The sequence below is a fragment of the Protopterus annectens genome, chromosome 2.part1, assembly GCF_019279795.1.
Source record: "Protopterus annectens isolate FY-2018-M chromosome 2.part1, PAN1.0, whole genome shotgun sequence".
Lineage (NCBI taxonomy): Eukaryota > Metazoa > Chordata > Ceratodontiformes > Protopteridae > Protopterus > Protopterus annectens.
In genome coordinates, this window is record NC_056729.1 from 1,179,856,530 (window position 1) to 1,179,883,333 (window position 26,804).

The following is a 26,804-nucleotide window of genomic DNA, read 5'->3' on the forward strand; positions in this document are numbered from 1 at the left end:
TATCATTTGGTACCTTTTGTCTGTTGGGAGACCTCAACAACCTTATGTCAGATATGCCTGATTCAGGCAGTACAATATTATCGCTTTCTCTTCTGTACTCTGCCACTCCAGTCGCTAGACTTTCGATCATGTGCAGTTGTGATACTGCTGATGCATCTTTCAGATGACCTGCTTCTAGTTTAGTTTTGAGCAAGTTACAGTCCCTGCCAGAGGATGTTAAGACAAATTTTTAGATGCGTTCCTGGATATACTCTCTCTGGTCCTGCTGCAGCTGACATTTTCAAAAGTTTGCAGAAGAGAGGTAAGATTATGCAGGATTTTAAGATTATTTTTTTCTGTCTCTCCAGCCTTCATAGTAACTATCCTTCCAAAACTGGGCCTTTTTTATGGGGAGCAAAAGTCCCACCAAAATTGAACATTTACTGAAAAGTTTCAGGACAATTCAGGGCAGGAATTTAAAGGATGAAAATCATCTTCTCTTTACAGGCTTCCTTTTGACTGTTTTATCTCTGCCCCAAATTCTATATCCCTCTTTTCAGAGAAACAATCCCGTTTCCATCCTTTTAACTTCAGACAATTCGGTCCTCAGCATCATAGTAAAGGGATACAAAATATCTTGGCTTTCTCTTCCTTTCATCTCAGGTTTCAACCAACCAACTTTCCCTGATCTGACCTATTCCAAAAAAAATTTTCATCTGGGTACCATAAAATTTGTCCCCTGTTCTTCAACAGACAAAATGCGTTTACTTGGGATTCCTCCTAGAAAAGAGGGAAAATGGAGACCCATTCTGAATTTCTCTTAACTCTTTTTAAAAAGTTTCAAAATGTTAACCATTCGTTCTGTTTTTCCAGTGGTCCTTCCTCCGGCATTCTTGGTGATTCTGGAAGTAAATGTTGCATATCTGTATATTTATATTAATATTCATCCAGGTTGCAGGAAATTAAGATTGTGTGCTTCACAATATCACTTTGTTGCTTTGCCCTTTGGTTTGTGTACTCTGCCAAGGATATTCTCAAAATGCCTAGCTGTGGTCATTGCCTTTTGCAGACTTTAGAGTTTTTATATTTTCTCTTATCTGCATGAGTTGCTTCTTCAAACTGCAAACATGTTGTAGATTTCATCTTTACCATAAACGGATTTCACTGCTGACTATCCACCTTAAACTTCAAAAAATCCATTCTCCCTAGTCACTTTCCACAACATGGTGTTTATAGGATGCAGACACAACACTGTTTCAATGAATACATTCCTTTTTTTTTCATTTCTTGCATATCTGCTCATTTGGGTAATGTACACATTAACTACCTTTTTAATTTGTTAACTTATTTTTACTTAATATGTATAGTTTGCTATTCCTTCTAATATTCCTGTGATTGTGTATCTTATTTTTTTAACATACTTTAGATATTTGGTGTACCTTCTTAATTGTACCATAATTTTAATTTTTGTTTGTACTGTTCTGGAGCTTTTCTCCCCAGGTCTATGCTGAAAATGGGTTTCTGACCCAGTTGGACACTACCCAGTTAACAAATATAAATAAAGTGCAGTTCCTAACGGACTACCTTCAGTCTCTTCCCCTAGAAATGACCTCAGCAAGAGAGATTTTGAAAGCTCTGGGGTTGATGACTTACACACTCGTCAAATGGTACCAATTTACCTGACTTCATATGAGGAAGTTTAAGTGTTACCTCAGGTCACTCTGGGCGCAACACAATCACCCCTGAACTTCCCAGTTGCTCTCTTGCTCATCAAGAAGGAATTCCTTCGTAGAGCAACCCTGATATCACGCAATCCCAGAGTTCCCTGCCTTTGCCAGGATGTCTCCACAGATGCTTTAATCCTGACGTAGGTGGGTTGTGTTCTAACAATATAAAAGTCTAGAGTGTATGGTTAAAACCAGACAGGAGTCAGATAAATGTCAAGGAAATGATAATTGTTATCCTGACTCTTAAATCTTTGCATCACCCTTGGTCTCTAGGAACCCTTTAAATTGTAACATGCAGTACCATTGTAATGAGATATATCAGCTAAGAAGGAGGGAGACAGTCCTTTCAAGTAGCAGCAGCAGCAGCCGCCTGTGAGATTGCTGTCCAATACAATTTTTCTCAAGCAGGGTACATTCCTGCACAGATGAAGTTAGATGTGGATAATATGACCAGATCCAAGGCAGACGCTCATGAATGTACGCTGAACAAAGAGGTCTTCCTGCAGATTCTTCATCAGTGGGGAACTTCCCAGATAGACATGTTTGCCTTCACTCTGAATTGGCAGGTCAAATTGTTCTGTGCCAGAGTCCCATGCCCAGAGACTTGAAGATTAGATCCCATGTCAGTCTCTAGGACTGGGAAATTATTTTGTGCATTTCCTCCCTTTCCCCTGACTTCAAAGATTCTTCACAAAATCAAGAAGGGCAATCCAAAAATGCTGCTGGTAACCCCACCCTTATGGCCCAGGTAGCATTGGTTCTCCTTTTTGTAATCTAGCCAAGGCCAATCACATGTTTTGCCCTACAGACTGGACTTGCATACACAACAGAAAGGCTGTTCCATTTCCCCAAAAGTACAAACCATTATGGTTTGTATATTGGATTTTTGATGCCATTTAGATGCCCATTTTCTGAGGAGGTCCTACAGATGTTACATTTCCAAATGGAAGATGTTTTCTATTCGGTACCAAACAAGTAGGAAATTATCAACTGCGTACTGCTTCTATTCTGCATGTATAGTCTTTTATAAAAGTACATTTGTCAGCCATCTCAGAATGATTAACAATCGATCCACCTGTTGTGCATGTTTTTGAGGTCATACAGTTTCCTTCAGCAAAAAGAGAGTTGTAAACATGTACTGCAGTTCCTCCTTTTATATTTTTTTTCAGAAAGACAGTGTGTACCTGAAGACTAATCCTTATTTTATGCTAGAAGTTGGCAATGAAATGTCCTTGAATCCAGTCTGTTAACTTGCCTGCCTCACCTTCTTTCTTACCCTGAAAATAAGGGGGAACTTTTCTACTTCTGCTGGATGTTCTTAGACAACTTAGATTCTATTTACACAAAGCCAAGTCCATCAGAAAATCTGATCAGATATTTATCTCTTATGAAGATAAAAAGCCAAGTAGCTCTGTCTAGAAATAGCCAAAGAAGTCCACCTGCAAACAGTATCTCCTTTTGTTATGCCTTTCATGGAAAATCCCTTCCTGGACAGATCTAAGCTAATTCTACTAGGGTTGTTGCTTCTTCTATCAACAGTGTAGACTCAAAAAAAAAAAAAAAAAACTATTTTAGAAGCAGCCGCTTGGTCTTCCATACATAATTTAACAAAGCAATGCAAAATAGATGCCTTTTCTAGGGCCAAATTTGGTTTCTCCAGGTCCATTCTTTAGGGGATGCTGGACTCAATTTCCTTTCCTCAATCCTCCTGCCAGCTAATATTAAAGTTTTGGGAAGATTTCCATATGTGAGCAATACTGCATCAGTGATCAAGTGGAGTACACTGTATAGTTGTGCAAGAAATTACCATAACAGTAGATGTTTGAATAGATCACTGTTGTATCTGCAACCCCCCCCCCTTTATTTTTCCTTTTTTTCTCCAGATTGTTTGCTGCTCTCTCTCTCTCTCTGTGTATATATATATATATATATATATATATATATATATATATATATATATGTGTGTATATATATATATATATATATACATATATATATATATATATATATATATATCTATGACTTGAGTCTGGTTCCTATTAACTTTTTACCTGAGTTTTCTCTGTCTTGGGCAAGAAAGTTATGGTGAACTTCATACCCTGTGTAAAATGCCAGGTTTTTGTGATATAAAAAAATGAGACCACAATAAATCATTTCAAAACTTTTCCCACCTTTAATGTGACCTATAACCTGTACAATTCAATTGAAAAACAAATTTGTTAGGGGAAAAAATATAAAAAAATAAAAAAATGTACAATATGCTGGTTGCGCAAGTGTGGACGCCTTAAACTAATACTTTGTTGAAGGACCTTTTGATTTAATTACAACATTCAGTCTTCTTGGGTACAAACCTACCATCAATTAAGGAGACTCTGATTAACCCCAAATGAAGTTCAGCTGTGCTAGTAGGATTTTCCTGACATTTATTCAGTTGCTTGCTGCAGCAAAAGCCATGGTTCACAGAGAGCTTACAAAGCATCAAAGGGATCTCATTGTTGAAAGGTATCCGTCAGGAGAAGGGTAAGACAGGTTTTCATAGCATTGGATATGCCATGGGACACAGTGAAGACAGTCATCAAACGTGGAGAAAATATGGGACAACAGTGACATTGCAAAGAACTGGGCGTCCCTCCAAAATTGATGAAAAAACAAGACAAAAACTGGTCAGGCAGGCTGCCAAGAGACCTACAGTAACACTGAAGGAGCTGCAGGAATATCTGGCAAGTATTGATTGTGTACTACATGTGACAACAATCTCCTGTGTTCTCCATATGTCTGGACTGTGAGGTAGGTTTGCAAGACGGAAGCCTTTTCTTACACACAAAAATATCCATACCCGGCTAAAATTTGCAAAACAATACATTGTCTCCCAAAAGCATATGGGAAAATGTGTTATGGTTTGATGAGACCAAGGTTGAACTTTCTGGCCACAGTTCCAAAAGGTACATTTGGCACAAAAACAACACTTTGCATCACCAAACTAACACCATCCCCACAGTGAAGCATGGTGGTGGCAATGTCATGCTTTGCTTTGTGGTTACTTTTCTTCAGCTGGAACTGGGGCTTTAGTCAAGGTGGAGGGAATTATGAGCAGTTCCAAATGCCAGTCACTTTTGACCCAAAACCTTCAGGTGTCTGCTAGAAAGATGAAGAGGAATTTCACCTTTCAACACAATGACACCAAGCATGCATCCAAATCAACAAAAGAATAGCTTCACTAGAAGAAAATTAAAGTTTTGGAATGGCCCAGCCAGAGCCCAGACCTAAATCAAATAGAAAATCTGTGGGGTGACCTGAAGAGGGTTGTGCACAAGAAATGCCCTCGCAATTTCACAGATTTGAAGCACTTGTAAAGGAAGAGTGGGCAATTATTGCTAAGTCAAGATGTGCCATGCTGACAGACTCCTACCCAAGAAGAATCAATGCTGTAATTAAGTCAAAAGGTGCTTCAACAAAATATTAGTTTAAGGGTGTGCACACCTATGCAACCAGCTTATTGTACGTTTATTTATTTTTTTATATTTTTCCCCTAACATATTTGTTTTTCAATTGAATTGCACAGATTATAGGTCACATTAAAGGTGGGAAAAGTTTTGAAATTATTTAGTGTGGTTTCATTTCTTTCTATCACAAAAAACTGGCGTTTTAACTGGGGTGTATACACTTTTTATATCCACTGTACACTGCTTGTGTACCAGCATGCTTCCTTATGCTCAGGTTATGAGGCAGATGCATGGCACAAGCTTTCTTATACTGGCCATCCTTGGTAGGATACTTCCCATATGTGTACGATTGTTCAGTTGCCTGGCAAGAGAAGATTTATTTTGATTTTATAGTTTATTTTTTACCACTTTTTTTTTTTACTGTTTGTAGGAAGAAAGGGATAGCTTGTAGACAAGATTTACTTTGGTTTATATGTTGTCATTTTACATCTATTTTAAATTAAAATCGGATGCAAAACATTTTTGAAATGCTATAAACCAGATAACCAGGATCCAAATCCATGTTTTGAGAGGTCACCAGAAGAGACTGCTAATACCTTCAACACCTATTTTATCGAGTCAGTTTCCAAACTATTTAACACTAACCACTCAAACAACAACACTTCTAACCACCCTGTACCCTCCTCAACCACTAACTCAATTAACAACTCCTCTCTCAAACCTGTTCCCACTAACGGCATCAAAACTCTACTCTCTAAACTCAAACCATGCTCTGTATCTGCCGATAATATTCCTTCATACTTTCTCCAGACTGCTGCACACTCCCTTGCTATGCCTGTATCCATACTAATAAATTGCTTCATCTCTGAGTCCAAAGCACCATCTGTCTGGGAACAGTTCTACACTCTTCCCCTTCATAAAGGAGGTAACTCCACTGAAATCTCTAATTTTAGGCCTATTTCTATCCTTTTCCCCTCTCCCTAAAGTCCTCAAGAAGTATATACACAAACAAGTTATGCATTATCCCACACAGCAAATACTGCTCACTCCAACGCAGCATGGTTTCCATCCCAAGCATAGTACATCCACAGCTCTACTATCCTTTCTCAACACTGTTACTGTAGCCAGAGAGGATCATAAACTCGTGTCTTGCCTATTCCTTGTCCGCTCAAAGGCTTTTGACATGGTCTCTCACTCTCTGTTACTTAAACTTACAGACCTAAACTTCACCCCTGATACAGTTGCATGGTTCTCTAGCTACCTTACTGAGAGACAGCAGTCAGTGAGATGGGACTCAGCACTATCTACCCCCCTCTCAGTAAGGACAGGTGTCCCTAAGGATCCATTCTTGGAGCTCTATTATTTAATATCTTCACCAACTCACTTTACTCCTCTTGTCCTCAGTCTACCATTGTCCAGTATGCTGACGACTCTACAGAATTCACCATTGCTAACTCACCCTCTGAACTTCTGTCAACTACCCAGACATCCTTTAACTCACTTGAGACATGGCTCAGCAAAAAACAACTTATCCTCAACCCCAAAAACACAAAATTGCTGCTCTTTCTTCCTAAATCTGCTAACCACATCAACTCTTCATTCTCCATAACATCCCTAAACAGTACTCCTGTAGAAGTCAAAACTATCACTAGCACAATAGATGATCAACTCCCATTCCGAACGTTTTGGATTTTTTGGCTTCCCTCTTCCAAAGTGGAGCCAGCTACACCACTCTGAAAGTCCAGCTTGCAGCTATTTCCAGTTTTCATACTGGGGAAAATTAGTCACCTCTGGCTTCATCTAAATTTTGCAAAACATTTGTGTGGGGTACTTTGTACTTCGCCCCCAATCAAAGATCCTACTCCTTTGTGGAATCTGACCATGGTTTTAAAAGCCCTAGTCCTATTAACTTTTGAACCTGTGGCTAAGGTAGATTTTAAGTTTCTCTCATGGAAGATAGTTTTTCTGGTAGCTATCACCTCAGCAAGAAGTAGTTTCAGAACTACACACCCTTTCCTCTATCTCCCCTTACCTAATCTTTCACAAAGATAGTTACTCTTAAGTACCAGCCCATCTTTCTTACTCAAAGTGGCTGCAGAAAGTAATGTAAGTCAGTCTATCAACCTTCCTGTTTTCTTCCCCCACTTTCAAAACAAAGGAGAGTATACCCTCCTGGACAGAACTAAATCTTGCAGAAAATCAGACCAGTTTGCATTTTCTTTTCTTATGTAAAGAAAGGGCGAGCCATCACCTCGACTATCCTTGACAAATTGAGAGATTGTATTTCCTTTGTGTGCTTTTCCAAGAACAGGCCATTACCAGGCAAAATGAAGGCTCATTCTACAAAGTCTATGGCAACTTCTCAGGCCTTTGGTCTAGAGTGTCTACATTGGTGATATTTGTGCAGCTGCAGCTTGGTCAAATTCCCACACCTTTGTTACACCGTACAAGTTGGACATTACTTCCAGGAACAGAACTGCCTTTGGCTCTGCAGTGCTTTGTAATATCAGATGTTAACTTTGTCGGCTTAAGTCTGATTTTCTTTCTTTTTCCTGCTCCCTTTAATTTTTGACAAGAGCATAGTATTCATCTTTATAAAGTCAAGTACTACAAAACAAGTAACTGTATCTTATTAATAGCAAGTAAAGCCTGAAGTGAACATTTTGGTGGCAAGAGTGGCACTCCAAGGCAGCTACTGCCTTTTGTGCTATACTGTGTGCCTTTGTGGACATTACGTTAAGTATATGAGTATTTTCTTTTTTGTTTATAAGGAGCACCGTATAATAGACCAAAAAAATGCTGTTATAAAGTGTAATCCATGTGCACCCTTAGAACAAAGGTGTAGCTAAAATGCAAAGTACAATGGGAGGGGACGGTACGTTGATTATCTTTATAACATGTTTCCCTCAAAGATATTCTTGTGGCAAGCACTTAAACTGTTTTCTTGTTAGTCTAAGTAATGGTGAATACTTGTGTTTTAACAGGAGCATACACTTGTTGGTTCAGCAGATTCTCAAGACATCCAATTGTGTGGCATGGGAATTCTTCCAGAACACTGCATAATAGATATAAGCCAAGAAGGGCAAGTTATATTGACACCGAAAAAAAATTCAAGGTACTATAATTGAAATATTGATGCATCTTTTTTTTTTGTGCTGCTGTATTGTATAGTGTTGTATTTCCAAAGCTGGCTACATGCTTGCAAAAGTTGCCTTAAAAGTGTGTGTGTGGTGTTTGGCATAATTAATGATACTTTAGAGGGCAGAAAGCGAGTTCGTTAGTACATGGATATTGCATTTAGTGAGTGCATTCATCCTATAATTGTTGGACAGGGGCAATATGTAGTGCATGTTTAGCCTGTAAAGGAATTTGGCCTTGCTTTTTTGCATGATTACAGCTGCTGGGTGAGTTCAGCTATCTTTCTATGCCCTACTTTAACCTAAATGAAACACAGTCTAGTTTTCTTTTAATTGGAGAAGTCTTCTGTACTGATCTTGTTACAAGCACTTAAACTTAAAACAGTATGTGTAATCTGGATTCTACCACAGCATCTTTGAGATGCATTATTCTTATCTGGATTAATTCAGTCATACAATTATGTTAAAACATAAGCATATCGCCTACTCCGAGGTGATCTCTGCCTAACATATAAAGCTATGTCAAACCCAGAGCTGTTGGACATGCTACACCTAAAGAAATCCCAATCCCTCCAAGCTACATGCTTTAGGGACCTAAACCTTGTCACCACAATAAACAGGACACGCTGGAGGGATGGATTCCTGTCCCAGAGACTTCCTATACTCTGGAACAAGCTACCCATGTATGTCAAGCAAAGTTCTTCATTAGCACTCTTCAAGAAAAATCTTGATGAGTGGATGGGAAATAGGAAATACACCCCGGGGATCACTTCTGTGTCTCTGCTTGACAAGTGTCCCAGGAAAATAACTTTCTTGGGTGGCAAAAACCACGGAACCTTGTTGGCTAGGCTTATGTAGATCCTTGGGCCGATAACACCTACCTATGAACCTATGATTCATATGTAATCCTGAATTCAGCAGAACAGATGAGCATTTTTGCAGCTTCGTGTACAGTCCCTTTCTGTTGAAGCATCTTGTGTACATTGTAGCTATGTACAGTGTGATTACAGTTTCATGAACATTGTTCTCTTTACTTCAGAAAAAAAACATAGAAGCTGGATGCATCTTATTTGTAGAATAAAATAATTTCTGAAAAAAGTTCTTCAGCTACCCATTTCTTCACAACTCAGTGCTAGCAACCTGTCCCTAGCATCTTGTATATATCCACTCTGGAGTCCTTCCCCATAGTTACCCTCCATCCTAAGTCTTAGCAGTCCGTTTTAATCTTGAACCCAGTTCTTTTATGTTGGTGCTTCCTTCCAACTTTCCTGTAACCAGTCTATCAGCCTACAGCCATGCTTGGCTGATTACTGTAAGACATTATAGTGATGAGAATCACTAGCTTATCTCTTTTTTCAGTGTCGTGTGTGTGTGTGTGTGTGTGTGTGTGTGTGTGTGTGTGTGTGTGTGTGTATATATATATATATATATATATATATATATATATAAAATAGATATATAGACATTTATATATTTATATATAATGTTATGTATGTGTGTGTAGATAAAGATATAGTGTGTGCATACATTTATTTGTATCTATATGTCTATATAGTATTTCCAGAAGCCTTTTCATTTTTTCTAACTTGTTTTCATGTTGCGCAGCTCCTCTTTATATATTTTCTCTTCATCATCATCATCTAATAATAATTTCATCCAACTCAGCATAATGTCTTTCTTCTATGTTCTCAGTAGTCCCAAGTTCACCCTTGCAGTACCCCATTTAACAGTATTGAGAATTCACTTAAAGGTCCTGTGCTGAGTTTCTTTGAAAACTTCAGTTTTTAGCAAAATAGCATGGGCATGCCCCTTCAGCTTTGCTTTTTAACAAGAAGTGTCTACTTTTGTGATGTCCTGACTGAAACTACTGATCTGAAGTAAGATGTTCTTTTGTCAGCAACCTGTGGGTTACTGATCCGATATCGGATCCAAGCCGGCAACTTGTTTCAAGCTAATGGATCCAAGCTCCTAGCTCCTCCCTTCACCCATAATCCCCTGCTAACCCTCCATGACCTCAGATCTAGTTTGCCGCGCTTGTGGATGGCTGGATCCTTGTTGAGCTCGTCAGATAAGTGAAAAAAAGTTACTTTTTCAAAGTACTTCTTGTCAGAAATTTCTTTTTTAGTTAAAATTAATCTTTTTAAAGTGTGTAAGTGTTAGGTTCCTTATTTTTTGATCTTAGTTACCCTCCCTTCGCTGGTTGCTAGTGTGTGTGTGTGTGTGTGTGTGTGTGTGTGTGTGTGTGTGTGTGTGTGTGTGTGTGTGTGTGTTGCGTTTCTTTTGGGGCCTGTGTGTGTGTGTAGTTGCTTTTCTTTTTCCTTTAAAAAAAAAAAAAGGAATGTCTGAGGCCCCAAAAGCCATATTTTCCAAATGTACCGAGTGTGGCCATAAGCTCTCTCCGGCTGATGGCCACACTCGGTGCGATCGGTGCCTTGGGGTTGAACACCTCAACTCGGGCTGTACCATCTGTGCAGCGTTCAACCCCCGGGCACTGAAAGAGCGGAGGTCGAAGCTGGTCCTGGCGGGACTTTTACACCCGGATTCAGCTTCGACCTCCGCTATCTCTGCTGCTCCCGTGGCTCCACCACAGCCTGTGGTTGCTGCCACTCCTGCCTCCGTCCGGGACTCAAACTCCCGCTAAAGTGTCGGAGGACAGGGAGGCCAGGAGGGAGAAACAGAGGGAGAAGCACCACAAGCGGCGGGCCGAGACCTCCGTTTCGGCCCCGCCAGCTAAGCGGGCTTCTCCCTCCACTGCTTCTAGGTCTCCTCCTCCTCGGCTCCGATCCCCTTGTTTCTCCCCGGGGCCCGAGGAGGAGACCCGATCTCCGTCGAGGTCATCGAGGCAGCATTCCAGGCCTGCCTTGGTGGCCTCCTTGAGATCTACCTTCAGTTTATCTGATGCAGACTTGGACCGGATGATGCGAAGATTCATCCAGGCCCAGCTGCAGATGGGAGTGCTCTTGCCTCCCCCCCCCCCTTTAGGGGGGGAGCTCGACACCTTTTTTCCACCCAATTGCTTCTTCTCCGACCCACTACCCGGGTTTGGAGAGTTCAGAGCCGAGCAGCCTTGGAGCCGGGGGTGGGTCGGCACCGACGGTACTTGGTACTTCGGATCCCACCCTGCCCTCGAGCCTGTCGGATCCGACCCCTCGGAGCCGTGGTCAGAGCTTCAGATCCGGGGGATTCAGTGTGCCTTCGGCTCCGTCCAGGTCAGAGCACACTGGTCCCTCGGATCAGACGGTCTCGGCGCCGGCTCCGATCCCTTCATTGGATCCGAGTGGGAGACGACTTTCAGATCCATTGGAGAGTGGCTCTCCCTCGGCCTTCGATGTTGTGGAGAGGGCTCTGTTGAGAGCATCCAGACCCCCGGTCCTTGCATCGACTCCTCCCTGCACTCCCTCTCTGCTGGGCCAGGCTTCCATCACCCGGCCAAAGGGACAGCCTGCTTCGATGTCACAGATGGTTCCATTGGAACAAGATGTTGCTGGCGAGGCCTCCTCGGACAGTCCCCCCGAGGAAGCTCCCCGCAAGCATAAGTGCAAAAGGAGGCACATGGACTCCCCTGAGTCCTTAACAGAGGACATGGACTTGGAGGAAGGGGAAGGCTCCCCAAGATCGCTTCTGAGGATGTCTCCTTTGGAGACATCATGGAGATGCTGAGAATCAGAGGTGGGTGGTCTGCCCCCAAGTCTTCCTCTGACGAGTCCATGTTTCTGGAGGCATTTGAGGCAGGCCCGTCTACCTCTTGGGTGTCCCCTCCAGCCGACCCCCTGGTGGACCTCATTACCACCAGGGCGTGGAAGGATCCGGACACCGTGGAGCCAATACCAAAGTGCCCGGAATAGGATTCTTAGCCCCCCCCCCTCAGACCGAACACATTGGAGTAAGGGGACCCCGTAGATGCCATGTTGACGCCGGCAACCACAAAGAGGGAATTGGCTCAGGAGAGTCCCTCAGTCCATCCACCGAGCAAAGTGCCACGTTTGATGGACCGCTTAGGGAAGCGAGTCTTTAGTTCAGCGACTTTCTCGGTAAGGTCTCTGAACTATATGGCACATGTCATCAGGATTCAGCGGGATCTTATCAAAGAATACGCTGCATGACCCCCCCCCCCCCAGAGTCCATGTCGGAGGAGGACAAACAATTGTACTCCACCCGAATGGCCACTCTGAGATCGATTTCAAACACCTCTATGCGGCTGTTGTCCCACACCACAGAGGGAGCCGCTAGGGCTAGCGGAGCAGGCCTAGTCATGAGACGTCAGGCCTGGCTCCGTCATTGCAATTTTACGGAGCTCTTTAAAGCGTCCTTCGCGAACGCCCCTTTTAATGGTTCTGCCCTGTTTGGCAACACAGTTCGCGAGACACTTGTCCAGAACGAGAAGGACGGGAAGACGTTGTCTGCCGTCGGAGTCCGCTTCTCTGCTCCCCAGCGGTCCTTTTCGAGGAACCAAAAGGGTCAGAAGAAGATGTGGTTCCGGAAATCACAACATTCCCAACCAGCTCCGGACAACCAGTCCTACCGTGGCAGAGGTGGACCGGGAGGACGTCGCCCCAGGGGCAGAGGGGCTCCGAGAAACTTTGGGTCCAGAGAACCTTTCTCTGAGCGGCCCGCGCAGCAGCCCTGAGGGGTTGCCCGACTGCTCCACTCTGGAGGCAGTCGGGGGGGCGTTTTTCGGAACACCTAGCGGCATGGGAGTCCATCACAACAGACCGCTGGGTGCTTCGCATCATATCCAGAGGGTACAAAATACCAATACTTCATGTCCCCCAATCCAAGAACCTCCCTGATGTATCACCCGATCAGAGGGAGGCTGCAGCCGCAGAAATACAGCAGCTGCTAAGAAAAAGAGCCATCCAGCCCGTCCCCCAAGACCAGCTCGGATTAGGGTTCTACTCAAGGTTCTTTTTGGTGCCAAAAAAGACAGGGGACTTGAGACGCATTCTAGACCTTTCCCGCTTGAACCTGTCAGTAACCAAGGAAAAATTCCAAATGGTCACTCTTCAATCTATCCTCCCCCTTTTGAGGGAAAACGATTGGATGTGCTCTATAGACCTCAAGGATGCATACTACCACATCTTAATGGACAAACGATCCAGGAGGTTCCTTCGCTTCCGACTAGGGGCCAGTCACTTTCAGTTCAGGGTCCTTCCCTTTGGCCTCACCACAGCCCCCAGGGTGTTCACCAAGGTGTTGGCAGTGATTGCGGCCCACCTGAGACTCCAGGGGAATACAGGTCTTTCCGTACCTGGACGACTGGCTCCTGACCGCACCAACAAGGCATCTACTTTGCTCAGCCGGAGACTTCTATCTCCATCTATCCCCACAACTAGGCATTACTATCAACGTCGGCAAGTCTCTACTGGCTCCGACGCAAGTCAAAGAATTCATAGGTGCCAGAATAGACACCAGAGATTTGCGAGCCTTCCTAACTTCCGAGAGAATCCAGAACCTACAACTTCATGTGCGGACTATCCTTCATTCAGAGGCTTCACCAGCGGAATTGGTCCTGAGGGCACTAGGCTCTATGGCGGCAGCGATTACGCTCCTTCCATGCGCCCATTTGAACATGCGAGTACTGCAATGGACTCTGTCAGTGCAATGGTCCTTCCTATCCCTTCCTCTCCACCATCCCATTGCTATCAGCAAGGCTTGCAGGAGGGCGCTACTATGGTGGCTCCAAGCATCGAACTTCCATATGGGCCGTCCCTTCTGCACCTCTCCCCCTATCGTCACGGTGACCACGGACGCTTCCCGCCTCAGGTGGGGGGGGCATTATTTAGGCAGGACAGTCCAAGGCATGTGGAACGATACAGAGACCTCCCTGCATATCAACGTTCTGGAGATGAGAGCAGTCCTGTTGGCGTTGCAAGCACTTCAGAGCTTCCTCCCCACAGGAACGATTGCAATTCAGTCGGGCAACATGTCGGTGGTCTGGTATATCAACAAACAGGGGGGAACCAGATCTTACCCTCTATGCCGCGAAGCCATGAGAGTGTGGGAATGGACAATCTCCACCAACCGCTTTCTGATTGCAATGCACATTCCAGGGAGGACCAACATCCTAGCGGACAAGCTCAGCCGCACCCTTCTTACCCCGTACGAGTGGTCTCTCAATCCTCTAGTAGCGAAGCAGATATTCGCAACATGGGGGCGACCCTGCTGCGATCTTTTTGCATCTCCATCAAACACCAAATGCGACAATTTCTTCGCTCTAATCCCCCCTCCAGGGGAAACTCCAAGAGACGCTCTGATGCATGCTTGGCCACCCGGTCTACTCTATGCCTATCCTCCTCTACCAATGATGATACAACTCTTACAGAAAGCCTCGCGGTTGGGGAGCAAGATGATTCTCATTGCCCCATTCTGGCCTCTGCAAATTTGGTTCCCTTACCTGTGGTCTCACCTTGTGAATCACCCTTGGATTCTAGATCCCATTCTGGATCTCATCTCCCATCCGTTGGACTTGCCAACTCCAAACCTGGACAATCTGAAACTGACAGCTTGGTTGCTCCAGTTCCACTCCTAGTTAGGACTCCCGGTATCTCTTCACCAGTCAAAGCCATCCTCGTGGCAGCGCATAAGCCCTCCACCAGGAAAGTGTATCACAGTAAATGGAAAAGTTTTTCCATCTGGGCGGAGCACCACGATCTAGATCCCTTTACGGCTCCTCTTCCATCCATATTAGACTTCCTAACTGAACTCTTTCAGGAAGGCGCTAGTTGTTCAACTGTCAAAGTGCAATTGGCAGCCATATCTCATTACCATGTGGGACATGATACAGGGACCTTGATGTCGGCCAAATTGTGTAAAACCTTTCTCAAGGGCACCTTTTTACTTAGACCCCCTGTAAAAGAAGCTGTACCCCCCCTGGGATCTTACATTAGTTCTTCAAGCCTTGACTGCTCCACCCTTTGAACCTGCTGCTTCAGTAGATCTCAAATTCTTGTCATGGAAAACAGCATTCCTTGTAGCCATTACTTCAGCGAAAAGAGTGTCGGAGCTTCAGGCTCTCTCTGTGAAGCCTCCTTACCTGATCTTTCACCCAGATAGAGAGTGTACCTCAGTATCAATCCCTCCTTTCTTCCCAAGATAGCATCAGAAACCAACATAAATCAATCCATAAATTTACCGTTTTTCTTCCCTAAATATCAAAATAAGGGAGAGTACAAGCTGTAAGCATTGGATGTTCATAGGCAGCTTCGTTTTTATACTCATAGGACAGCTGGCCATAGACAATCAGACCAGCTGTTCATTTCCTTTGCCAAATTTAACTTTGGGAAAGCTATCTCTAAAGTATCTTTATCTCGCTGGATTTCCCAATGTATCCTACTGGCGTATCAAGCCTCGGGTAGACCCACACCAGAAGGAGTTCGTGCTCATTCCACCTGCTCCATTTCTACTTCTGCGGCCTTCAAGTCTAGATTCCCATTGGATGATATTTGTTCTGCAGCCACTTGGGCTTCATCTCATACCTTTATCAACCACTACAAACTAGACCTGCTTTCTAGAGGGAAAGCATCCTTTGGCTCTGTGGTGCTTCATAATATCCTTCCATGATGGCCACCCAAGGTGCAGGTAGCTGGGGACTCTGTCCCACAGGTTGCTGACAAATGAACAACGTACTTCAGATTTAGAAGTTATGTACTCACCATAACGTTTCATCTGAGTAGGTAGTTCATTTGTCTGCAACCATCCCCCCTCCTTCCCCCTGACCTTCTTCGGATCTACTAGTTGTTAGATATCCTTTGTTGGATATATATTGAGGGGCAAACTCTATCTGAGGTCATGGAGGGTTAGCAGGGGATTATGTGTGAAGGGAGGAGCTAAGAGCTCGGATCCATTAGCTTGAAACAAGTTGCCGGCTCGGATCCAATATCGGATCCGTGACCCACAGGTTGCAGTTGGTTGGGGAGTTCAAGCCAGTTTAGTTCTAGTAGTGGTTTAAGGTGTTGTGTATAATATTTAGAGTTTGTGGCAAGCTTTGTAACGTTATTGTAACAGTGTTCCATTTTGCTTAGGGTAGAAGTTTGTAAGTTAGGATAGCAGCACCGTAAAGAAGGGAGGGAAACTAAAAATGTTTTTGCAAGGGTAGTTTTGGTTGCTGGATTAAGGAAATGTATGTTTCTGTATGAGAGACCCAGTTTTTGATAAGTTGTCTTTGCATTTTGCTGTATATGGAGGTGGAATGAAAGTTTGTCAGTGATAACTCCTAGAAGTTTGGTTTCCTGCACTGTTTCTATGACAGCATTGCCAGATCCAAGGATGTTGAAACAATTAGTGACGGGAGATTTTTTTGAGGTGAAAGAATACTAGTTTAGTCTTCTTTGGATTAAGAAAGAGTTGGGCATTTCTTAGACAGGATTCAACAGCAGTAAAGGACTGTTGAGCTTTCAAAATTAGTTCTGGTAATGAGTGAGCAGTGCAGAATGTTCATCGTGTTACACTGCTGCAGTCATTACACTTGGGTTATCCTGCCGTACCGCAGTCGGCCCGAGTTCCAAAGTCTTGGTCTGGCGTCGGTTGCTGTCGCTTCTTCCCTGACGTCAGTGCGGGGTATATAAGATGCAGCCGACACCATTTTCTTCAGTCTTTCTTGCCGTGCGGTGCCCGGTGCAAAAGCAGTTCGCAAGTGCCGGTCGGTCTACTCCTGAGATTTTCATTCCGAATCCAGAACCAAAGTCTTCTACAAAGCTAAGTACCCCATTGGGGAAACTTTTTCTTGCCTCAGACCGATGTCAGTAAAAGTTAATAATTGTATTTCTTGTGGGAAGCAAATACCTCGTAAGGATTTCCGTTTCTATTGTGTCCCATGCCTAGGCCAAGACCAGGAAGTCACATGTTGTCGATTTTGTGCTAGGTTTAACAAGCGCACTATTAAACGTCGGTTTGATTTTGTCCGACATTATTTTGGCAGAAAATTCAATTACACCATGCCGTCGGAACTGCCAATGACCGGGTTACACAAAAAACGCAAAGACAAGGGCAGGCATTCGAGGCCCAAAACTGACGACGAAGCCTCTTCTAGGCCAGTCGTCGGTTCTCCAGTTTTCAGTGAGGCGCCTTCGCAGCCCCTAACTACTGCTTCTTTGGAACCACAGGCCGCCTCCGACTCCCACGTGGAGATGGCTGGGCCTTCGGATAAACCAGACTTGCAGCCTACTGAGACTAATCTTTCAGAGGGCTCCAGAGTAGCTGAACAACCCGCAGCTTCAGAGGGTGTTTTCAGGCCTACTCAGTTAACCATTAAATCTTCTGCTAAATCTAAAACAAAGAAACAACTTCAGCATTCACCAGGACAGGCCCCCATGCCTAAGAAACAGATGCTCAAAATGGCCGAAGACCTAATTACTCTGATCAGAGGATCCCACCCTCCCCCTGATAAAAGGCCTAGACAATATGCAGGCTATGACTCATTCGACCAGGTGTCCATCTCCTCAGATTCATCCTCAGACCAAGGATACTCTTTACCCCCTTATGAGGATTCTGATGCTGAGGAATCTATTCCTTCAGCCTCTCTGCCAGAGGACTACTCCTTTGGGGAAACCTTACATACCATGCGGGAGCACTTCCATTGGGAGGGCCAGGATTACTCAGAATCCAAGAAAAGGCTCAGAGATTTCCATGTATTACCTCAGCACAGACCCCTTGCTATTCCGCCAGTGTTAGATATTGTGGATTATGTATATTCTGAATCCATTTTAAATCCTGATTCTTTACCTTCTGCTCCAGTTAAGCCAGACAGATACTACAGAGTCCCTGACTCTCACAAATTCTTTTATAAAAGCCCTGTTGCTGACCCTGAAACAGTTTCCCAGGGTCCCAAAGGGGTAAAGGCCTCTACAGCAAAAAATCCAGTCCCCTCTGACCAAGATTCCAGAGCATTAGACAGATGGGGGAAGAAAGTGTATACATCTGCGACTTTAGCAATGAGAGCCTTAAATTGCCAGTTTCACATGCTTAAATACCAGCAATATTTGATGTCTCAGTTGAAACAAAAAATGCTTCCAAATTCAGATCTTCCTAATTATAAGGAAATGCAGGATTTGTTGCATGCAGCTGAACAAGTGGGAAAACATACTTTGCAATGTGGTTTTGATTCCTTAGAGGCCTCCTGTAGAGCACCAGTTACAGGGTTTGTAATGTGAAGACGTGCTTGGTTAAAAGAGCAGACTTTACCAGGTCATGTTAAAGCAAAATTATTAGATGCACCTTTGCAGCAGGATGTTTTATTTGGAGTTAAGGCAGAAGAGGTATTAAAGAAAATGGAGGATAAAGCAAAATCTATGCAAACGTTGAAGGATTTCTTACAGGTTCAGCCTCCTCGATTTAGCAGAAATTGGCCAACAAAGAATTGGTCCTTTCCAGTTTCAGACAGACCTCAAAGGGGCAGATACAGACGTCCAAGAGGCGGAGGTCAACCACAAGGTACTTACAGGCCTCGACAATGGGGTGCTTCAACCCAGAAAGAAGGGGAAGACAGGCCTCAACCTTATAAAAAACAGCCCCAATGACTTCCCACTACAGCTGCCAAACATCTCTCTCTCTTGGCAGCCCCCTTGGGGGGAAAAATGGCACTTTTCAGTCACAGTTGGCAAATGAGACCCAGAGACTCCCCAGACTCTGGAACAGATTGCCCATACATGTCAAGCAGAGTGCCTCTTTGGTCCTCTTCAAAAGGAACGTTGACGATTGGATGGGAGAAAGGAAATTCACCCCAGGGATCACGTCAGTCGCCCTGCTAGACAGGGGTCCAGGGAAGTAAATAGTGTGGGAAGAAATAGCCAGGGAATTGTTATGGCTAGGCTTGTATAGGCCCTAGGGCTGATAGCCTAGTACCAACCTATGAACCTATGATCACCAAAGACAAATGGGTTCTCAATATTGTGTCTCAAGGTTACAGGTTCCACTTTCACACTCTGCCAAGGTTAAAAGGAATGCCAAATCTGCCACCAAATCAATGGGCAGAGGCTCAAAGACAAATTACAGCACTCATGGACATGAGAGCTTTTCAAAAGGTACCAACACAGGAGCAAGGACCAGGATTTTACTCAAGACTCTTTCTGGTGCCCAGAAAGGACAAAGCCTGGAAGCCCATTCTGGATCTTTCTTCTCTAAATACTTACCTGGATGTTCCAAAATTCAAAATGTTGACACTACAGCAGCTTCTTCCCATGCTGGGCAAGAAAGCTTGGCTCGTAACTTTGGACCTCAAGGAGGCATACCTGCATGTCCCTATCAGACAAAATTGCAGAAGATACCTCAGATTCTTAGCAGGTTCAATGCATTACCAATTCTCTGGACTGCCCTTTGGCTTATCTACTATGCCCAGGGTCTTTACAAAATGCCTGGCACCAGTAATTGCATTTTGCAGACAAAAAGGAATTTAAATTTCCCCATACTTGGACAATTGCCTTATTCAAGCAGAGAGCAAAGACATTCTTCTAACGCATCTGGCGTTTGTAAAAAGACTGCTAATTTGCCTAGGGTACACAGTAAACGAAAAGAAATCCAAACTAGTGCCCTCACAAGAGATAATATTCCTGGGTGCCAGCTTAAATACAACGGCCCAGATGGATTATCTCATGCCAGACAAGCAAGGACAACTGACTCAATATTTCCAATTGATGGCAACAAAAACCAAACTCCTTGCAAGAAAAAATCTGTAGGCCTTTGGTTACATGGCATCTTGCATACTACCAATTCCATATGCCAAACTGCATATGAGGAAACTACAGTGGTACCTAAAGAGTGTCTGGTCTCAACACTATCACAGTTTGGAAACAGTAATACCACTTATTCCTTGCCTTCATCAGGAGTTTCGATGGTGGGCTCAAGCCTGTCACCTCAACAAGGGACAGCCTTTCACTCCACCCACAGCCAGGCAAACACTGACAACAGATTCTTCGGATTAACGCCTGGGGAACACACATGGCAGGAAAATGTATTCAGGGCAAGTGGCCAGCAAAACAAAGGCATCTAAACATCAATCAAAAAGAGATGCTAGCTGTACAAAATGCCCTTATAGCTTTCAAGGACCTTCTGCATCCAGGACAGGTACTACTAAAGACAGACAACACCACAGTTATGTGGTACATAAACAAGCAAGGGGGCACTCATTCATATCCTCTCTGCAGACAAGCCATGACCTTGTGGAACACAGCTCTAACCTATCAAGTTCATCTGCAAGCACAATTCCTGCCAGGAGAGAAAAACACACTGGCAGACGACTTAAACAGGAACATCATGGATCCGCATGAGTGGAAATTACATCCACAAATGTCTAGGATGATAACACAAAAATGGTGGAGCCCAGACATAGATCTGGTCGCATCCCCAAAGAATTGCCAGCTATAGAAATTCTGCACAAGGATTTACCACCCACAAGCATGGAAAGTGGATGGCCTCTCATTCAGCTGGAAAAACCTACAAGTATACGCTTTCCCACCATTACCTCTCGTTTCAAAGGTACTCATAAAAGCCAGACAAGAAAGGCCAAAGATGATCCTGATTGCCCCTGACTGGCCACGCCAGCACTGGTACCCAATCTTAAAGAACTTAGCACAAGGACCACCATGGATTTTGCCTCAAATCTCACAACTTCTGACTCTGCAAAACAATCAGATACTTCACGGTCAGCTCAAGACTTTAAACCTGGCTGCATGGCAGATTCCTTAGACAAGCAAACAATGCCTCTCTCCAAAGCTGTTATGGATGTCATTCTGGAGGCCAGAAGGCCCATCACCAGGAAAGCCTATTCAGATAAATGGAAGAGATTCTGTGCCTGGAACCAGGCTCACAGCCTTGACCCTCTTGTCCCAAATATTCCACAGATACTACAATACTTGACTGAGATGCTGGACAAAGGCCTCTCCTTTTCATCCATTAAGATCCATGCCTCTGCCATCTCTGCTCATTACAACACAGATCCACCAATTTTGTCTCATCCTTTGCTAAAATAGTACCTCAGAGGGGCTAAAAACATAAGACGGCCCCGTAGAGCACCAACTCCAACTTGGGACCTCAACTTCATCTTGGAAAAATTAACTTTACCTCCTTTTGAGCCACCAAACTCAGCAGATTTAAAATATGTCTCTTGGAAAACTGCTCTGCTCCTGGCAATAACCTCAGCTCGAAGAGTTTCAGAATTGCAGGCAGAAATGGCAGTGGAACCTTTCATCATTTTCCACCAAGACAGGGTGTCTTTAAGAACAAACCCTGCTTTCATGCCAAAGGTAGTATCAAGTGTGGATCTAAACCAAACTATTCACTTGCCAACTTTTTATCCAAATCCACAGAATAAAAGGGAGGGACTATTGCATTCCTTGGACATACACAGGCAGTTACGCTTCTACTTGGATAAAACGAAAGCTTTCAGGAAACCTGAGCAATTCTTTGTAGCATATGCTGCAGGAACACAGGGAAAAGCCATTTCAAAACAGACCATTTCAAAATGGATAAGGCATTGTATATGTTTCTGCTATACACACCATGGGAAAACTGCACCTAACAGCATTAGGTCTCATTCCACCAGGGCAACAGCCACTTCAACTGCCTACCTCAGAGGAGTACCTACCAAGGACATTTTGGAAGCAGCAACTTGGAGTTCTGTACATACCTTCACCAAGCATTACCATCTGACTCTCTACTCTAAATCCAGAGCTGGCTTTGCCACTGCAGCTCTGCAGGGCCTTATAGCCACCCCTAATGCCTTATAGAACCAGCCACCCAACCTCAGCTTTGGGATTCTACCCAAGTGTAATGACTGCAGCAGTGTAACACTATGAACATAGTACAGTTTTGTACCTACTATAAATGTAGATGTTCGAGTGTATACACTGATGCAGTCCAGGTTACCCTACCTCCTTCCCCTCTTACTTGCTGGTACTTACCCTAGTATTCTACCCTTTACTGCCTATGGGGGGAGTATTTGATGGTAACAGAAAGTATTTGCTTGCTTTTCTTATGTATGTTTTATTAGCAATTTACATTGCCTACCTTTTTGGGGGCACCTGACATCTGGGGCAAGAAAAACTGAAGAAAATGGCGTCGGCCGCATCTTCTATACCCCTGGCGCACGGACGTCAGGGAAGAAGCGACAGCAACCGATGCTGGACCAAGACTTTGGAACTCGGGCCGACTGCGGGACCACCTGATGGCAGGATAACCCAAGTGTAATGACTGCAGCAGTGTATACACTCGAACATCTAGATTTATGGTTGGTACAAAACTGTACTTTATGGTGGAATCATCAGCGTATCGAATAAGGGTGCCAAGGTGAGAGGCAGTGTGAAGGTTGTTTGTGAAAATGTTGAAGAGTACAGGTCCAAGGATGGAGCCTTGAGGGACTCCATTAGGTTATGCAGAAAGGGTGAGAATACATTGGACTATTTCAATGCTTGTTAGCGATCCTTGAGGTAGCTCTGAAGCCATTTTACTGTGTTGATCTGAGAAGCCCAAGTTAGACAGTGTTGTTCGATAGCAAGGGGCGAGACACTGTGTCAAAGGCCTTGGAGAGATCAAGAAAAACTGAGGGCTGTGTAGCATCCTGCAGCTCTGGCTTTGTTCACGGTGTCTGTAAAAGATATTGGAGCTGTAGCTGTGCTGTGGCTGGGTTGAAAATCATGATTGCTTTTGGTTAAAAGATTGATCTGATGATGTTAATCTTCTTTCCATTCATCACTGATTGGTTCGGTTCCGAGCCCTCAGAATCAAGTCGGTCTGTTACCAAACTCACGCCAGCCAAAAAAACACTCGAGCCAAGTCTCTACCCAGAATGCCCTTCTCCCTGTTACCTCAGATCGCATTTGCTGCGTAGCCGTAAAGCCGCGTTTCAGCCGAGCTCTCAGCCAAGTGAAATCTTTTTGATGTGTGTAAAACTTTTTGGGTATCTTCATATTTTATTAAGCGATTAGTATTTTTAGTGTCGTTTCTTCTGTTTAACCTTATTCATTCCTCTCTACCCGTTGTTACCATTGGTAAACTGTCAAGTACCATTGTTGGTACGGCCTTTCTTCCCTTACTGTTGTGTTATTTCTTCAGTACCATAATTGGTATTTTCTCCTGTTTAACCTGTTTGCTTTAAACTTTATTCAGGTGTTTCCTTTCTTTTCTCCATATTTCAGTGTATTATGTTTGTGATTTTTTGAACGGAGTTGATTTCATTGTAGTTGGATTATACAGTTGACCTGTGGTGTTTTTCTACCAAGATGTCTGATAAGAAGAGTACTTCAGGTTTTAAGCATTGTGCTTCTAGTAAGGGCAAGTTACCTAACAGTGATTCTCATGATGACTGTGTATACTGTTTTAGAGTGTCACACCTTTCATGTGACATTTGTCAGAGTTTCAGCCAATGCACTCTTAATGAGCGCAAAAATAAACTCATTCTGAAAGGGTTACACAAGTCTCCCTTCTCAGAGGCCATTTCTGTGATGGAGGTCTCAACCCCTCCTTCTGAGGACAAAAAGAAATACCACTTTGTTCCTTCTTCACCATTGGGTGATCAGAGCAGGCTTGGGAATTCAGAGGTCCCCTAAGTTATTGTTGGAGCATAAATCTGCCTCTTCGGCTCCGTCTTCTTTTGCTCTGACCATCTCAAAACCTTCAATACCGATGCCTGTTTTGTGCACTGGTCCTGCCTCCGGCACCCATCATAGACCTTACTACGCATATTTCGACTACGGCATCTGTAGCCACTTCGGCTCAGGGTACATATTTGACTATGCCATTAGTTTCCATTTTGGAACAGACCATTTCGGCTCAGAGTGCCACTTCAGGCACCGAGCGTTGTACTGACCTCACTGGATTTTGACCCCTTTACTTCCAGTCTCAAAACTAGAGACTTTGGTGTCAGCAGACTTTGCACCACGGACCCGAAACTCCCCCTGTGTAGATCCGTTTCTGGGCCAAGCGTATAGCCAGTTCCTCGAATGTCCTGACTTCTCCATCTGGAGTATCCAGTAGATCTACCAGGAGCCTTTCGGAACACTATGTGGTGCATCTTCTAGACAAGCTGTTGTTAGCCAGGTGGATTCCCTCACTTTCTAAGACCCATCCACCTGCAGAACTTGGGTTACCTTATCCGCGGACTCCATCTTACGCTTCTCCTTCAACCATATCGGCTCCTAAGCCTTTTGCTCCGGCATCCTTCTTGGAACCCATCACCTTGGCACCTACAGTGCATCTCACTCCAGCTCCGAGTTTGTCCCTGTGGTCTTCGGTTCCCACTGAACTGGTCCTTGATTGGGGGATGGACGCATCGGCCCAGGATATGGAGCTGCCCCTCAGCGCCGTTGGCTGTGTCCACGCTGTTCCTGCTTTGAGGCTCCATCCGTGGTGGCGGGTTCATCGGAGTGGGGTGTGACCCCAGTCCCGAGGTTGTCTTTCTCTGTTCCGGGCTCCCATCCCTCTTCGGGTGAGCCTGCCTTCCATGCGGTGGAGAGGGCTCTTGCTTCTGGCAGCACTCCTTTGATGTCGGAACCCCAGTTTTCACCCCTCCTGAGCTACAGCCGTCACAGACCCCCCCCCCCCGGACACCGGGCAGAGAAGCCTCAGGACACTCCTGTTCAGGGTACCCACTCTTCCAAGTCCTTCTCAGAGACTCCCCCACTGAGGAGCCCCCTCGAAAGAAGACATGCAAGAGGAAGCACGTGGGCTCACCCGAGGAGTCCTTAACAGAAGACACGGATTACGATGATGGTAAAGGGTCCCCACGGTCACCTTCTGATGTCTCCTTCGGAGACATCCTAGAGATGTTAAAGCAGAGAGGTGACTGAAAGCCCTCCAGCCCTTTATCTGAGGAGTCAGTGTTCCTGCAGGCTTTTCGCGCTCTGCTTTCTACCTCTTGGGTGACCCCGTCTGCCGACGAGCTGATCGTGCAGCAGATGTGGAAGAACCCTGATTCCATTGAGGTGATCCCTTGGAGACCAGACAAAATTATTTCCCCTCCCGAGGAGAACCCACATTGGTCCAAAGGGTTACCATTTGATGCTATGGTGGTGGCGGCAGCCACGAAAAAGGACCTGGCTGAGGAAAGTCCTGCTGTCCACCTGCCCAACAGGGAGTCCCGGGCAGTGGACAGACTTGGGAAGCGTGTTTTTGCATCACCGACCTTTGCCATATGGTCCCTGAATTATTTGGCACATTTTACGAGGCTCCAGAGGGACTTGATCTACAAACTCTCTGGGATGCTCCTAGGAAAGTTTTCTGACGAGGTCAGGGACAAAGTAGCCTTGCAGCTTGCAACCCTGGAATCAATATCCAACTCATCCATGAGGTTGCTGTCACATGCAACCAAAGGGGCAGCTAGAGCAGTGGGTTTGGGCATTATGAGGCGTTATGCCTGGCTGCACATTTGTGACCTCGCAGATCCCTTTAAGTCTTCCTTTCTGAATGCTCTTATTGAAGCTTCGTCCCTTTTTGGCTCCAAAGTGAAGGACAAGCTAGCCAGGTGCGAGCAAGATGGAAAAATCCTGTCTGCCGTAGGCCTACGGTTTTCCAACCTTCAATGTGCCTTCTCCAGGTATTAGAGAAGTGGGTAAAATGTGGCATAAGAAATCTCAGGGCCCTTTCTGTGCCGCACGTGGTGATGATACTCCCAGAGGCAGAGGGGGTAACAATTCCGGAAGACACCCTTATAGAGGCAGAGGGGGGTCCTTATAATCAAGGCTCTAGGGACTCATTCTCTGGACAGCCTTATCAGCACTCCTGATGGGCAGTCCAATTGCTTACCTCTGGAAGCAGTTGAGGGTCGTTTCTCTCTGCACCAAGCTGCCTGGCAGTCTATCACCACTGAACGTTGGGTGCAGAACATTATCACCAGAGGTTACGCCATTCCTCTTTCTTGTCACCCAACATTTCCAAGAAAACTTCTCGACGTTCCACCCAGTCAAATGGAAGAAGCAGCTTCAGAGATTATAAAGCTGTCTCAAAAAAAGAGTCATCCGGCCAGTCCCACCAGACCAGCGTGTATCCGGATATTACTCAAGATTCTTTTTGGTGCCAAAAAAGATGGGGGACTGGAGACCCATTTTTGATCTCAGCAGTTTAAAGTCTGGCACCCAAATGAAATTCTGGATGGTCACGGTTCAGTCCATCCTTCCCTTTTTAAGAGAAGGCAATTGGATGTGCTCTATAGATCTCCGGGATACGTATTACCACATCAAGCTGGACAAACGCTCCAGGAGTCTGCTTCGCTTCCGGCTAGGAGCCAGTCATTACCAATTCTGTGCCCTGCTGTTCGGTCTCTCTACAGCCCCCAGGGTGTTCACGAAATGCATGGCAGTGTTAACATCCCACTTGAGACTAAAAGGATTCTGGGTGTTTACATATCTAGATGACTGGCTCCTTACCGCCCCTACCGAGCATCTTCTGGTAACAGCACTGCACTATACACTGTCTCTGGCAAAATTGTTGGGAATAACAATACAGTGGCAGAAATCAAACCTCATCCCTACACAACATATAGTTAATTGGAGCAGTGTTCAGTACTCAGTCCTGTCTGGTATCACTCCCAATTC

At 44.7% G+C, this 26,804-nt stretch overlaps 1 protein-coding gene across 1 annotated transcript in view; it reads left to right on the top strand.

Annotated features, from left to right (window-relative positions):
• KIF13B (kinesin family member 13B) overlaps positions 1-26,804 on the top strand; it is a gene marked incomplete in the record, with an annotated part of 3,953,176 nt that overhangs the window by 780,497 nt on the left and 3,145,875 nt on the right. The window contains 1 exon segment of the mRNA XM_044062707.1: positions 8,134-8,264. Within this exon segment, the coding sequence (XP_043918642.1) occupies positions 8,134-8,264 (131 nt within the window).